At 39.2% G+C, this 17,267-nt stretch overlaps 1 protein-coding gene across 2 annotated transcripts; it reads right to left on the reverse strand.

The window, feature by feature from the left end:
• Nucleotides 1–1,897: 1,897 nt before the first annotated feature.
• Nucleotides 1,898–17,258, reverse strand: rhot1a (ras homolog family member T1a; the record flags this gene model as incomplete). 2 transcript variants are annotated; one of them, XM_079233371.1, is made up of 20 exons in its annotated part: nt 1,898–3,080; nt 7,371–7,493; nt 8,711–8,913; nt 9,000–9,122; nt 9,254–9,337; nt 9,491–9,621; nt 9,939–10,039; nt 10,221–10,366; nt 10,505–10,589; nt 11,473–11,593; nt 11,755–11,863; nt 12,027–12,125; nt 12,631–12,732; nt 13,819–13,927; nt 14,442–14,494; nt 14,634–14,687; nt 14,766–14,809; nt 15,153–15,234; nt 15,420–15,478; nt 17,222–17,258. In XM_079233371.1, 20 exons carry the CDS (start codon nt 17,256–17,258, stop codon nt 2,963–2,965), a joined length of 1,983 nt encoding a protein of 660 aa, XP_079089497.1. In that variant the 3' UTR covers nt 1,898–2,962. The 2 variants fall into 2 exon arrangements, with proteins under 2 accessions (XP_079089497.1, XP_079089498.1); XM_079233372.1 differs by lacking the exon at nt 7,371–7,493.
• Between the last annotated feature and the right edge of the window lie 9 nt (nt 17,259–17,267).

Raw genomic sequence — 17,267 nt, forward strand, 5'->3', positions numbered from 1 at the left:
ATGGTCAGTGCCTGGAATGTGAAATATTTTAGTAAAAGTTTAGATCCGCCATGAAAGGAAAGTCCTCTTCCAGCTTACTGTGTGCTGCTGGAGTCTGAAACCCCAGAGGTGGAGAGATTCATGGACTGCCACAGGCACCCAACCCACTCCTTTCGGAGCGCTGCGGACTCTGCTGCCTACACACACGCACACACACACACACACACACACACACACACACACACACACCAACACACAGACAGTTGACAGGATTTGCTTAAATTGGCACCGTTACAGTAGACCTGACACACTCAGTCTGCCAATGCATTAGCTTGCGGTTGAACCACAGCGATGACTCACCAACATCTTCCTCTTTCCATTTGTCATGATGATCTCAAACGTAAAGCGCTTGCTATGAACTCTCTGGACCTCTCGCACGGACTGAACCTGGTCCAAGAAGAGGACATAGAGATAAAGACTTAAGACACTGAAGTAGAGGCAAAGCAACCGTGGTGGAGGAAGTACTCTGATGTTTTACTGAAGTAAAAGTAGCAAAACCAGTGAGAAATACTCAAAATATATACTTCTGAATAATATCTATTGTTGGATTATAATAAATTAACTGAAGCTGTCAAATAATGTAGTATAGTCGAAGCATGAAGTAACGTGAATTGGAATTACTCAAGGAAAATTACTTTAAAATTGTACGTGAGTAAATGTACTTTTTAATAAATCAACAGTGTGGTGGAGGACTTACTGTGTAAATGTAGTAGCAGCCTCTCAGGTGTGACTGTGAAGAGAGCAACATCAACATCACTTTGTCATTGAGCTCTTTAAAAGAGTCAGTGCACTGTAACCTTCCTTCAATTGATCATTTTTGGCTTCAGAATTGAGTTCGACAAGACATTTCCAAGGTTGAATTCACTAGTGTGATTTTCTAAAATAATAATACATTTCATTTTTAAACGCACTTTTCTTTCAGAAGAAACTAGAGTGCCACAGAGCCAATATATAGTAAAACAAAATTAAAACAGTTAAAACATATATATATATATATATATATAAAATATATATATATATATATATAAAATATATATATATATATATATATATATAAAATATATATATATATATATAAAATATATATATATATATATATATATATATATATATATATATATATATATATATATATATATAATTTCATCCCTGTTGCTTCTTTATATATTTTATCTTGTGTGTTTATTTGTATCTTCAAGTTGTAAGGCGCTACTACTACAACAAATTTCCCCTTGGGGATTAATAAAGTATATATCTATCTATGGTTAAAGCAACCCCTAATAAAAAATAATAAAAAAAAGACAAATAAATAGCTGACAATGAACTAACAAGGTAAAAAAATGGCTTTCTGAATAAAACGTTTTTTTAAAGAACATCAGAGCAAAAGTCTACTTACAGCGCTGCCATTCTTCTGCGTATAGAAGAACAAGGTTGTATTTTGAAGCCTGAACCAATAAGTCACCCATCTCAATTTCTACAGACAGGAAAAGTAGATGTATGACAACACAAAGTCCCTTTTTATAAACATATGCCCACATTTAATACCAAGATAGTTTGCCACTTACCATCGTATCTTTTCTTTTCTGCAGGAAGCCTTCAAGCAATAATATAGTCCCATCTACAGACATGTTATCCCTCAGCAGATGGACATACAACCAGTGGTAGCCACAGAGTAAAATGAGTATACCTATGTGGAGGGACTTCCTGCTCACGCAGGCTGACAGCAGTATCGCTCACTTCTCTGATCTGCCCACAAGAATTGTTGATCTGACATATTGTTCACACATCTGCTTTTGAAATGAGCACTCCTGCTCTTTGTCAAGGACACACAAACACAACATGACATCAGTGGGTGTAAATGTCATTTATTACAGATATTTAAAACCACTTTATTTGCCTTGTTGCTGTTAAATTAGCCGTCATTTCAGCCAATAATAAGCATACACGGCCGAGCCACATCATACAATTCTTTATTGTAAATGCTGGAAAAGAGAAGAATGAGAAGAAACACTTTCATAGTTTTAAGGTGGGAGAGGTGCACTGAATGGCTGTTGTTAATAGCATAATCTGTTGCTTTATGGTGCTTCTAAATTCATAAAAATATAACATGAGGGACATTTATTAAACTCTATTCGAAAACAAAAAAAAAGAAAGAAAAATAAAAACAGAAGCAGAAAATCATGATACACCGCTTCAGACAGCGATAACGCTAAATACAAAAATACATGGAAAATTTAAATCCCTCGGTCTGTTTCACGCGGTGCACTCAAAACAGACAACGAAACAAAGAAAAGGGGTTAATAAATTAACGCACAAAATAAACAAGTGCATGCTAATCATGACCTTTCTAGAGTAAGATGTATCACTAACACCTTCGTCAGGTGTTGCTTCTGGCTTTTGATGCGGCCTATGTGTCCAATCCTAAAATCTTTGAAGAATACATACATAATATACTGCATATACACATCTATTAACAGGTTCAAGTCCCTTTGTGGTGTTGCTGTATATGGCTGCCTCTCTCTGGTCTCCAACCATCTAACTAATAATACTGACCTGAGAAAACAAGAGGACTGGTAGCGTCTAGTAATGTCTGGACTAAACTAGACCAACAGATCACAGAATTCAAGTCAGCATTTACAAAGTGTGTGATGGACACATGATTTCAAATGTAACCGGCCCCTTTCCCCACGACATTAACACACAAAAAAAAACACTCTTCATTTTTAAATGCATATAAAATGTACCTATGGTTTTGCTCATTTGTTTCTTGCTCGTGTTGCATTGTGGGAAGGAGGATGAGGTGGAGTTGGGGGCTGAGGCAATGGGCCCGGTTGGTTAGGCAGCCAGGCTCTTTGAGTCTTTCAGGTGGGCGGGACGGGGCAGAGTCAACAGGGGGCGGAAGTAGCCGTCTCCTGCCGACTGATCACCGCTGCTTGAGAAGCGCTCTGTACATGGCGAAGCCCAGCACGGCGAACACCGTGGCCCCGACGCTCGCTCTCAGCCAGAAGGTGGAGTTCTTCAGGTCGGCCTGAGCCATGTGCCTGAGAGGAGGGAGCAGGAGACGGAGAAAGGATGAGGCAAGAAAGGAAAAAAAGCAGCATATAACTAGGGCTGGGCCATAATCCATTATGATCATTTATCATCTCTCAATATGATCATCTATCGTGATACATAATGACATTGTATGAACTGATAAGAACATACCAACTCAACTTTCTGAGAAAATCTGAAACTGATAGGAATTGTGGGTAAAAATATTCTAACTATTACATATAATATAATATTTAACTATTGTATTTATTGAACTACCTGACAACCTGCTAAATTGTGATATACATCTTTATTGAGATATGAAATGACCTCTATAAGGATAGAAGATGTCGGCCATATTTCACAGCGGGATCACTTGCCAAATGACAAAACAAAGTAATGTGCTCTCTCTACGGGGCAAACTTCCTAAAATCAGGACCATAAATGATTAATATCATCGCCCTGAGATACCAGTTTGAAACAGGAACACATGCTTTATCTTGACAGTTGGTTTAGTTTCGGTAGACAAAAGGAAAGGTTTTGAACTACGAGAAGCAGCTACAACGATTTGTACTGGGAGGCAGAAAACTAGAAGAAGAAAAACACACACTTGACCCACCAAACACAGATCCAGCTGATCTGGCAGGAAACACAAACACTGGGGAACTTTTCAGACTACAATATACACAAGCAATGAAGAATGGCAATGAGACAGCGACCTGACATACTGGTGCTGAATAAGGAAGTTGAATAAAAACGCATACTCGCCGGTCCGGGATAAAACTATAACCCCCCCTATCTATCTCTCGCTCTCTCTCTGGATGTAGTTTCTCTCTTTACCTTTCTGGGAGAATTAGCTGCTCAGCAGAAACCTCCATAAAGATGGACACCTCCACGTTGGAGACGGCTGAAACCTGCTGCATCAGCTGAACCCCCCCCACCACACGCACCTCCACCCAGCCCAGCAGCCTTCCACACACACACACACCCATACAGTCACACAGTTGCTTGGGTTGTGCACACACACACACAAACACACTTAGATACAGTAGGTAGAGCAGGGTGGTACTGAAATATCATATTTATCAGTGAATAATCTGTTTGTTGATTCATTTATTTCGTGAGAAATGTCCACGGCAAGTTGTCAGAGCCTGAGGTGACGTCTTCAAATGTTATTTTGTCTGACCAATGATTTAACACCAAATATATTCAGTTTATTATCCTGGCAGACCAGCAAATACTCACATTGATGCTGAAACCAAAGAATTGAATGGATTTTGACTGATCGATATGCTGACGCTGCCATGTGACAGTATGTATGTATATATATAAAATCTGATCTGATCCATATCACTCAGCTCTACCAAGCCGGAAGAGTCGGGAACTTAGATCCTCACCAAACCCTAAAAGCACAAGCTCAACCATAACTGCACACCTGGTCAAACATCACCGCACACTTCAAAGAATGACAAGTATGCCCCCTCCACACACACACAGAAAATATTCACCATGAATCTTGTTGAGTTTCTTTGGAAATATAGTTCATCTCCCATTTGTCATCATTCAGAGTCAGTTTCTACTTTCTCTGTTGCTGACATAAGGTCATAAGGTCATTTTATGGCACTAATCATATACTTGATTTTTTTTTATTGATAAATGAAAGAGCGAACTAAAATAAACTTTTAGAGACTAAAACATCTTGTCGTCCCTCTGCATCAAGTTTCTTTAGTATCCTCTCACAATTTACTATTGTACCTTATAATTTCTGAGACCTATGAAGATTTCAATATTGCACAATGCACAAAGACTTCCATCAACCCACTTTTCAGGAAACACGTTGGGCATTCAATGTGGTGTGTCGGCCGCTTGCTCATTTAATGTCATGCTATTAATAGTGCTGACACCTCCCAGAGATGAAGTATCAGGACAAAGGGTGAGTGCTGGATGCAACGTTACAGGTAGCAGCTCTGCCGGGTCCATGGACGCCCAACAAGAGACCTCGTGTTCTGCCACCGCTGCAAAAAACTCTACACATGAACAGCCATTCAAACCCTGTGGTTCAAGAACCCCCCCTCCTCTATCTAATTAAAAACACCAAGCTCTCAATAATGTAGCGATGGACAGACGAGTGACCGAGGCATGCCGTTGGTTATCCAGAGAGGCAGAGGACAGGCGAGCCATGCAACAGAACAGTTAAACAGATTAGCAGAGAGTGAACACGTGCAAGAGGAAGAGGAAGATGGGCAGCCAATAACATGTGTTTGAACACCTATGGAGTCGAAGGAAAGACACAAAGACAGGAAATACAAGACAGAAAAAACAGGATGAAATAACAGGGTGATTGGAACAGTACAATCAAATTAAACATCAAAGAAACACTTTGGGATTTTAAACATCAGGAAGTCTGAACCCAAAGGAGAACATGTGAACAGCAGTTGTTATTGTTATTATTATTATTATTATTATTATTATAATTGATTTAAACAATGGTCCTTTTCAAAATAAAGCGTCTCCTGTAGGTTTAGACTTCAGTGTTAAGAATGGAAATGAAGACAAAGGGAGACTGAAAACATCATAGATGAGTTATGGTTGGTGACAAAGAAAATGAAGCATTTCAGTACTTGTATGTGATGGCAAAGAAATCAAATATCAAACATGCAGACATCGATGACGTTTTTAGTTTGGCTGAAGCACAAACTAAGGAGAATGGCTGGTTTCTCTCATTCTCTGTGGAAATATGTGCCCGTTAGTCAAAATTTAGTTTGCATATCCACTGCAGGACAGGAAGGAGCACGCACCTCTTAGAAAAGTAGCCATAGGTTCATCACATTTAATTGTCTATATATATATATATATATATATATATATATATATTCCTCTGAATTGTCAATATATATATATATATATATATATATATATATATATATATATATTCCTCTGAATTGTCAATATATATATATATATATATATATATATATATATATATTCCTCTGAATTGTCTATATATATATATATATATATATATATATATATTCCTCTGAATTGTCTATATATATATATATATATATATATATATATATATATATATATATATATATATATATATATATATATATATATATATATATATATATATATATATACATATATACACACACACCTCTGAATTGTCTATATATATATATATATATATATATATATATTCCTCTGAATTATATATATATATATATAAAAGTCAGTATGTGTATGTGTATATATATATATATATATATATAAGACAGTATATAAGTCAACAACATATTTGTGTTTTTATTTGGGGGTTAGTATTAGCAGTTAATTTGCACTGCACAAGCAAACCACATCATGCATTTTCCACACGGATTCCCCACACGTCACCTCCCTGGCTAGCAGGCTGTGCGTTAGCTGGCACAGCGCGGTCACACTTCGCTGTGTCACACTGTGCAGAGAGCGGGTGGGCCGGCTGGAGCTGGAGCAGAGACCAAAACACCTCACGTGACCAACGGGTTTTAGGCACATGACAAAGAGAATGAATAATTCTGAGCTCACTAGTATCCATCTAGGATTCCTCCGGCACTCAAAGTTCCCAGCTAAGAGCATTTCTCCTGCGCTAAGAGAAGCAGCGAAGCTATCCTGTTGCCGTGGATGACATCGTGTTTGATCAGTGAACCTACCCACTATTGTCAAGAGTCAGTGAATGTGAAATAAAACATTCATCATTATACAGGACCCCAAAGAACATATCATACTAAATTATATTTAAGTTCTGATTGATTTTGCTAGTCAGTTTGAAACCATAATGTCTTGGACCAATGGTTGATCTTTTGGTTTGAGAGAATAACTTTGAACTATAAAACAAAGATGGTATTTTGTCAACTAGCGTCACCTTGCCTTGGTACATCTGAGCAAATCATTGAAACCCTACGGATGACTGCTATGTGGCAACACAACGAAGCAAAGGTTGAATTTCTCCAAAAGCAAATCACCACATTATTATATTATTCACAAAAGGAAATCTATACTATCCATCTAAACAACATGTTTTGTCACAAGGCATCGCTACTTTTAAAGTCCCTTTTTTCCTGAAGTGGATATGCAGCGTAAACCTGAGCCCAGGAGAGCACTGAAGGAAAGTGGAGACGCCGTCACCATCACAGTTTTAGAGAGCTTGGGTAAAAAAGGAGCCTCTCTGTGGCCCAACCTGGAGGTCAGAACCGAGAGTGGGAGACAGAGAGGAGGAAGGAGTCTATGTTAAAACACTAGAGCTTATTCTATGTATGAACCTGTTGAACATGACCCTGCGGAGTTGGGCCTTAATACTGCGCAGCAGCTCCAACTTGAGGAGGTTCTGACACAGGCAGTATGTGCACCTGTTGGAGGCGCACATGCAGCGGAGACGGGCATGGCTGCGGAAAGACACACAAAAATGCGTGGATTCACCACACAGAAAGACAACATGTACAGACAACACACAGGGAGGGAGGAGGTGGCAAAATCCACACTAATAATACAGACTCCTGAGCTGAAACCTGCACTGCTGCCATTTACCTTCACTTCTTTATCTCATAACACAGTAAACTAAATGATTTACATGCAAATATATAGAATTAACTGGAGAGGAAAACCACAAAGAAAGGAAGTTATCAGTCACAAAACAAACAAAAGAAATCCTCAGGGTTAAATAAGGCGAATAAAAAACAAAATGCAAAAGCTCCAAAATTCTGTAATTTTGGGGTTCCAAGCACCTCAGGATTGAAGTCCTGTGCTGGGTTGACATCTTAAGGAGCAGTGTGTAGGATTTAGTGACATCTAATGGTGACGTCCGCTCATCCCTCCCTTTCCAAGCGTGTCAGAGAACTACAGTGGCATTCAGGTAACGTAAAAACGCAAAGTGTGTTTGGTGTGTCCCTTCTGGCCTACAGAAACATGGCGATGCAACATCGTGAAGAGGATCTGCTCCCAAATACACACACTACAATTATAAACTATGGAAAACATAGTTATGAATATTATAATGAATATATCCCAAATAAATCTCCCTAAACCCTACACAATGTTCCTTTAAATAACCAGTTTCTGAATCATCTATTCACTGTTTGAGACAGAAATCCTTGAGCCTAATTAAAAGCCAGGCTCGAGAGTGGAGCAGTTCTAATGCTTTTTAGTTTAATGTAGACAATACAATTAGGACCTAAATGAGATTAAGTGGTCATGTCTCATTCAAGTTGAGTGATCTGATCAGGAAGCGTTGAGGAGTTAAGACACTGTAGTTTTCATAAGGTTATAGGATTGACCTCAAAGAATTTCAGGCAGGGATTGCATGATTGCGCGCACACAACACTAACCTAAAAGGGAGCATAAGAGACCCAGAAAATGCATTTAATGTACTGATGGTAGTGAAGGAAACCAAAGTCCTCATTACTGTCTGAAGCAACTGGAGGAGTCTAAAATTCAAGCACTGATTCAAGACCAGCATTAAACTTATTTAGCAGAATAAAGAAGTTTACACAGCATTGAAGTGGATCAGACGCACGCACAGGTGCAGATGGGCATGGTGGACACGGTTCACTCACAGAGGTGTAAGGGTTAACTATAGGAGACCACTGAGCGGTGTAATACTCACGGATACATGGCCATGGTGGTGAGTCTCGTGTAGATGTCTTTGCTGGGTGCGTCGGTCATGCTGCATGTGAACGGCTGGGGCGGGTGGAGCTTGTGCTTACGGCAGAACTCGTGCGGCGAGAGACTGTAGTGCTGCCGTACTTCGTGCATGTCCGACTTGGCGGCGATCACCACGCATGGCGTCTTGCTATCTATGAAGTATTGCTGTCAAACACAACCGTTGAATGTTACTCGTTAGCCCGTAAGCAGCAGGACACACAAGCCTCAGTGCATCTGATCAGCACACGTACCTTGTACACTTTGGCGCAGTATTCAAAAGAACGGGGATTGTTGATGTCATACACCAGGCAGACCACATCACAGGCTAGGTCAGCCTCTGACAGGAAGTCAAAATCCGGCATCACCTCGTGGAGCTGGAAGCGTGAAGACGAGGAGACAGAGTGCAGATGAAGGGATTAAAGTGTTGCAGAGTATTAATACTGATACACTGAAGTGTAATGCACATTATGGAACAGTAATCTAATGATGAGTAAATAGTTCTTACCAGCAGGTACTTCTCCTGACCATAAACGTAGGTGGTGCTGATGGCGTAGAAGGACTTGTGGTCTTCTCTAATCCGCCTTTGTCCCTGTGGTGGACAACAAACCAGGTCAATAACAGACACCCATCAAGACTATTTACATGTTTCGAAAAAAAACTCTGAAACCGAGTGTGTCCAGTGGGGCAAACTGCATTAAACACTGGTTTAAAGAGGGACTTTTCAGCCATGATTTCCACTGACCTGCAGGTTCTTGCCCAGGAACGCTTGCAGGAAGCCGCTCTTCCCGCTGCCTCTGTCCCCCAAGACGTTGCAGCGGAAGACGCTGCGCTGGGTCTGTTTCTTCTGCAGATCGATGCGCTTGTTACGCGTCACTGACAAAACAAGGAAGGCATATTTTTCATAAGCAAGAATATACATGATCAATGGCCACGTGCTGTAAAATCCATGCATTTCTTTTGCATTAAACTTTCAACATTCAATTATATATTTAAAATGTAAGACACATAATTGAAGAAGAAAAGGAATCAAAGCAATACAGGTACTTAAAAGCAATACTGTATTTTTATCTGTACAGAAATTAGTCCATGACTATTTACTTGTTTTTGTTAGTTAATCAACATACAACAACATACACAAGAGCAAGGTTTAAAACACAAAAATAGAGTTTAAAATAATTAAGATCTCTTACCCGTGATGGCTGCAGCTTGGGACTCCTGTTCATAGATGATGGAGTAGCCAAGATAACCCAAGTACTCCAAACTACGTTGTACATCTAAATATGTTGTTAACCTACCACAGGAAAAACATAATGAGTCCGACAGCATGAGAGATTTACACGAGCGTGACTTTGTAAACTGATCCGAGTTCTCTACATAATCATGTTGGCCCTGCAGTATTGAGAATGTGTCCAGGTTGTATCTGCAGTAGACGTGTGCGAGCGCGTTTATTAATAGATATGTGCCACACTCACGTCCACTGGGAGAGGTATCCCTGGTATGTGATCCATCCCTGTTCGTTAGTGCAAACCGTGTGGTTGACGTCCGGACCCCAAGGCATGTAGGGAAACACTTTGAACAAGTCCTTCACCTCCTCCGGCGACAGCGCACAATCTCTGTCCTGGATCAGACAGAGCGCAAATATATTGACTCACGAATGGTCAAATGCATAAAAATCGACACACAGAATATATTTTATAACACATTTTACCGAAAAATGAAATTAATTTCTCATCCTTCAACATGTCTACCCACTCACTTTGTCGTGTTTGTCAAAGACACTCTGGAGGAAGAGGTAAGCGTTGTGGTTGAGCTCTGTGGTGCAGTCTGGGGGCATCTTTATCCTGACAGAGGGACGAACAGAAACAATCATTTAACAGAGCGCTCTGCAGCTTTGACTGAGGCGCTTTCAATAGTGACAAAGATAGAAACAATTTGCCTGAATCACGAGAGTCAAATCAGTCAACAAGAGCAACAACAACCGAGGAGGAAATGATATGCAATATCAAAATGAGGTCATTTCAAAAGAGCGACATCAATATGACTATAAATCATAACAAAGAGACTACCGTATTATGTCCATACTAAACAGCAGGGCAGGAAAATGATTTTGTAAAAGGAGTTTTTTTGCGACTATTTTGATTTTTAATCTTATTATGATGATGATGATGATGATGATTATTATTATTATGTTTATTATGTGTTTTACTCAAATAGTTCCAACTTCTCAAATGGGAGGATTTGATTATTTTCTTTATCATTTAGATAGTAAACTGAATATCATTGTGTTTTAGACAGTTGCTCAAATCAAATAAATCAATTTAAATGCATCTCATTGGGCCGTGGAAACATTAATCAACTTTCACCATTGTCTGACATTTTATAGACAAAAAAAGTTCAGCAATTGATTGAGAAAATAACCTGCAAATCATACGATAACGTAAATAATCATCAGAAGAAGCCCTAAACGTATAATTAAAATACATGTGTTAGTGATGGCATACAAATACTGAACTTGACCGTCTTAGTTTGCAATGCTTTTACACCTGGTTAGTGAGAACTGGTCAACGCATCATCATAAACCCATCATCAACACTGTAAAACCATCAGACAGCTGATTTAGCAAAGTTCTGATCAGACACCTTCCTCTTTCCTGCCTCCACTGTACCTTGTAAATAACAATAATAATAAAATAAAAACACAAATCATCTGCAAGTCTGCACTTACATGGGGAACAGGTACTCCTGTGTGAGCTCCAGGTCATCGTCATAACCAAACCTCCGCAGCACCGTCCAGGTGGTCTCGTGTCGGCCTCGCTGTATGAAGAGAGTGTGCAGGAACAGGAAGCCTGCAACAAAGAGCCAAAGACAGGAGAGTGGATGGGGTCATTGTCATTAACTAAATGGATTAAAAAGATAAGCAGAGAAGAGGGATTGTCAAGGGGACCTGAAGAACGATGTGTGATGATGTGGAGGAATATGAAAACAGGAAAACCAGAGGGTGTCTGACCTTTAAGTGAAAGTCCGTTGTCCTGGACTCCATCTGGCATGTTCCTCCTGACCACATTCTTTACATCCTCTAAGGCCTGAGCCGCCAGCGGTGTATTGAAACAGGTTCTCTGTAGAAATACGCAACAAGCCATACTTTAACTTGTGTCTTCAGAAAGGTCTTTCAGGTCTCAGATATGTGAACACCTGCCACCTTAAACCAGTCGAGTCGTTTTACAAGTGATGGAAACTCCCATAATATAAAAATCTTTAGTATAAAGTGGAAAACGTTACCTGGAAGAAGTTGAGCTCGTTGTCATTAAGGATGCCGTCGTTGTCCAGGTCAGACACTTTAAAGATTCTAGTTAAAGACTTAATGCAAGAAGGCTTCAACTGTAAAAGAGAAGAAACATAAATCACTGAACAACATTCAGCTTTGTGGCAGTCAACTTATTCTTATGAAAAGGTCAATGTGAGGCCAGGGGATTCTGCGAGTTGGGTAGCTCATGTTAAACGGTTTACATTCAAACTGTTTTGTTTTTTCCCTTTGTCATCTCAGCTGGCCGATCGTGGAGCTTTTGCTTGAGCTCGACACCGAGTGTGACTTGAGGTAAGCCTAAAACGTACCCACTAACAGACTTCAATGTCACTGAATCTTATAATGACATTGGCAAATACACTATTTAAAAAGGCATGTTGGAGTGACCATTTTCCCCTTCTGCCATTGGTGTAATCCTGACTGCTTAACATCTGAAGACTTTTTCCACAGAAAGCATTTTGACATGCCACAGTAGAGAAAGCACTAAATAATGACGGCTGAACGGCACGTCGCTGAGTCCTGTTAAGACACCTTTTCAGACCTTTCTCTACGCTGAAATGTCTTCTGTATAGACCTCACCTCCTTCTCCTCTGGGCAGTACAGGGGTCCCGTTGGGTGGAGAACCGCCTTCTGGGCGTAGTAGAACAGCTCAGAGATGTTCTTCAGGTTTTTGGCAGAGCACTGAGGAAAAGAAAGCATGTGTGTGAACAAGCACTCTGGACACTTAATACTGTGGTTACATATAGTATATGTTTGAAGCACATTATACTTCTCATTCCTTATTTCTATTATTTATTTAAATTCTCTACATTTCTTGTGTTATATATTGTAGCGTTATATACATTGTACATCATTTACATTTCACAGTCTTGTATTTCTATTTTTCTAATATTTCTTTATGCTTATATTTAAGCAACTGTAACCTACTGTACCAAATAAAATATTTCTGATCAGGAATCCACAAGAATCTGCAGATTTAAATAGTTTACTAAGAAATTAAAATAATAAAAAGCTAATAAACTTTACTTCAACAACTAATCAAAAGAATTAAGCTCTTAACAAATAACAAGCATATTAAATACAATGTACTGTTAAATCAAATTATTATTATTAAATCATCCAATAATGAAGTGCAGCATACATGTTACTGCATCTTTGATAATAATCCACAGAATAACTTTTGGCTGCAGATTGAGTACATTCACTTTAAGTGTTTCCAGTACTTAGGTACTTTTACTTAAGTAATGTTTGAGAGTTTCTAATTTATAAAATATTTGAATACATCTTTCGCACTGATAAAGAAAGACGGAGATGTGAGTAACGTGGAGTGAAGTCCAACTCTCAGCTGTATGTGCCTCCTCTCATGTCCTCCTTGTCTCCTTCTTTTTAACCTTGTAACTAATCCATCTGAGGAGGGCATGACACGAGACGTGTGGTGGAGGAAAATTTTAAAACAGTAATGCAGAGAGCTGCTTCCTCCGTGACACACAGGCCTCTCAACACACTCACAGTCCATCAGTCAGCGGCCTTGGAACCGGGTTCAGCAATGTAAATCTATAAATGACTCAGTCAGAGTGCAAGTGCAGCCCGAGAGTAGCTGGGGGCCAATCTGCCCCGCACACAGCCAGCCAGTCACTCGATTAGATTTAACATTTCATCCGACAATTCATCGCTGCTTCGTCTAAATGCTTTCTTTGACATTTAACTGACTGCCTGCCTAGATGGATGAAATAGGATTATATGTGCATGTTTTTGTTGATCCTTTACCTCTACACAGGTCTCGATATCCTGGTATTGATTCATGATTGGCAGGATGGTCTCCATGCTGCTGTGTTCCACCAGGTCCGACTTGTTCCCCACAAGGATCAACGGTACCCTGAAGAGAAGCCATTCATCACTGCATCATAGAGCTACGACGTTCAGTCAATTCATCAATTGGTTGGAAAGAAAGTTAACAGGCAGCTATTTTGATAATAGAGCAATAGTTTCCCTATATTGCTTGAAATTACTCGCAGACTCTCCACAGTGAGGATTTGCTGGTTTTCTGTTTTTAAACTAAATATATGTTAAACTAAACAAGACATTTGATGATGTAAACAAGGACCCTAGTATAAAGTGAGGAGCAATTGTCACTATTTTCTGGCATTTTATAGATTAAACAATGAATCAAGAAAATGGTCTGCTGATGAATCGATGAGGAAAATACTCAGTACTACTACATTATGTTCTCATATTACCCCGGATTAGCTTTCATCACCTTGGCATGAATTTGAACTTCATGCCAAATCTCTAGCTCCCACCACTCTGATATCAACCTTGCCGATGCAGCACCATCTAGCTGACGTGACCCACAGTAAACACACATCTATTAAAGTGACATTAACACACACCTGCTGTCCTTGTCCGTTCTGTCATTGATGAGTGGAATCCAATGGCTTGTCACCTAGTGGAGTAAAGCACAACTTCAAACACTGCAGCCGCACAAACATTCACTAGAATCACAAATGAATGTTCTCAGATTAAGCTGATGACATCCTGCAGTTATGCATTTGATTAACTGCGCTGAGAGAAACCCTGCTCACCTTTTCAATGGACTTCTTGTTGTTGACTGAGTAAACTATGCAGATAACATTTGCCTGTCAAGACAAATAGAAATATTAATACAGGGACTACAGACATTACAAGCACGGATGAGTGAGTTAAGTGAAACCAACCTTTGATATTTCTTGGTACAGCTGCTCGTCTGACTGTTCGGCTTCTAAAAAGGTGTAAAAAAAAAATGCATCAGTACAGTGTTTTACATGTTATCAAGCCTTCCAGTTTAATCTATCTATTTATATTAATGTAGTAGTGGTTTAAAAGGAAAAGGCCACTTTGAGGGGGTCTGCGAAATAATAGTAAATACAAAATGCATATATACAGATGGGGACCATTTGCCCAAATGAAACAAGCATATTGTGTCCATTACTTCCACCGTTAGCTTTTGGCCAATAGAAAATCTACTAGGATTGTAACATTTACCAATTATTTCATTATTTTTAACATAAAGCACTTGAATAAATATTACTACTATGCGTGTGTGCATAGTAGGGGAGGCTCACCCGAGTAGTCCACTATGTGTGTGGGCACCCTCTCTGGGGTGACATCAGCTGGGATGGTGATCTCCTCAGCTCGAAGAGGAACCTGGAAGACAGAGGACAATGATCCAAACTTCTGACAACAAGGAAGCCTCAAGAGATATTACACAAGTCCTGTTTTTTATCTCTTTACTCTCATGGTTCTGATTTCACCAAATTACAGTTGCAACAAATCTAAAGACTGAACAGTTTATACCGTATTTATTGTCCTAATGCCTCTTTGATACGTACCTCATCAGGAAACTCCTCACTGACCAGAGACATTATCAGCGATGTCTTCCCCACCTTGGCTGTACGGGCAAAGGGGGGGTAGAAAATGTTATTATAATTTGACATTGCACACATCTTTTACTGACACTGGGTCATTGAAATGTGACCTCTCTACAATTTCTATTGAGCGGTCTGGGTAGTATGTTAAGTGACAGGACACAGATAAGAGCAGCTGAAGAGTTAAGAGCTGCAGCAAAGTGCAACGCTTCTCAAATAAACACGCTCTAAATTCCAGCACGGAGCAAAACCACAACACAAGGTGGAAAAATAGGGTTGAAAATTAAGACCATGATAGGAAGATTGGACAATGAGTTGCACGTTATTCAAGAGTTAGTGGAATACATATTCTTAACTCAACATTTACTCAAAGTGTACGCATTATGTTTTCCCCACATTCCCTTTAGAATTACAAAGAAACAGCTTATATCTGCAAAGGAACAAAATACTAAAAAAACAAGCAGAGAAGAGCAACCAAAACAACAACAAACCATCCACTTAACCAAATTAAATGCTCAAGTGATTTATCAAGCAGTTTCTCCCTTATGAAATGTTAGGAGTAGCTGGTCTGTTTTATATTTTTGTAAATGTAATAACTTTGGGTTTCAGTTAAAGGACAAACTGAAGATCTCTGGCGAAGACAGTGACACCAAGTATTCTGGCTGCAACTCTCTCAATACAAACTCGCCGAACATGGCAGTGTAGCCAACCTGCATAGCCATGACTGAAATATAAATAGTACTGACAACACATCTTTAAAGAGCTTTAAAGAGAACAAACAGACCAGGTGAAACAGTTAGGTTGGGTTGGTATCTATTGGCTTTTTAATTCTGGCCTCACTCCAGGGTCCTGGGAAAAGTCACGATCTTGTAATTACATATTATTTACCCATATTCTGTTAATATATATATATATATATATATATATATATATATATATATATATATATATATATATATATATATAAGTGCATAATATACAGTGCATCTCTGTGCCAACTATAGCTGGAACAATTAGTTGATTAACAGGAAATGTATCAGCAGAGAATGGTGATATTTTCTGCTTTCAGCCTCTACTTAAGGATTCAATGCTTTTCTTTGTCTAATGGGAACTGAATTTGGGGTTTTAGACTGTTGGTTAGACCTCAGGCTTTAGGAAAATATTATTGTGAAACTGTGACTCACTGTTTTCTGGCATTTGTCGGACCAAACAATTATCAAGAATCAATATTCAACATATTTGTCTTATTTAGACTTAGTTTCATTTCAAATTTAAGAATAAAATTAACTTAATTATCTTATTTTTTTTACTGCTCTATTTTTCTGTTGATTAATGTTACAGGTCAAATGCAGAGTTTATTTTAGGTATTCAGGTACAATCTAATCAAGTGCATCACAACAGGGTTACAATATTCACCACTTTCATAATGCTGATCACAGGAGGGCATTCACAGCCTCTTCCTCAGATTATATCTGGTCATGAGGAGTAATGTATAGAGTATACAGACATGGAAGTACATGGAAACACTCGTGATAAACACTCATGCAGCATGAGATACTATGAACACCAGACAGAAATCAAACCCTCGATATTTGTTATTGAATATTGACTTTCCCAGCCCCTCACTGCTCATATAATCCAGCTCTGAGTACATTGTTGGATTCACAGGGTTCACCTGCTAGCTGTAGCTGCTAGCTCCCCACTAGCATGCTAGCTGGCCCATAAAGCAGTCAACCGCTTCGGGATTAAAGACACTCGCTACTTACGTTCCCCCACAAGTAGTATCCTCACGTCCTTCCTCATGTTTTATCC

The sequence above is a fragment of the Taurulus bubalis genome (assembly GCF_910589615.1).
Source record: "Taurulus bubalis genome assembly, chromosome: 17".
NCBI lineage: Eukaryota > Metazoa > Chordata > Actinopteri > Perciformes > Cottidae > Taurulus > Taurulus bubalis.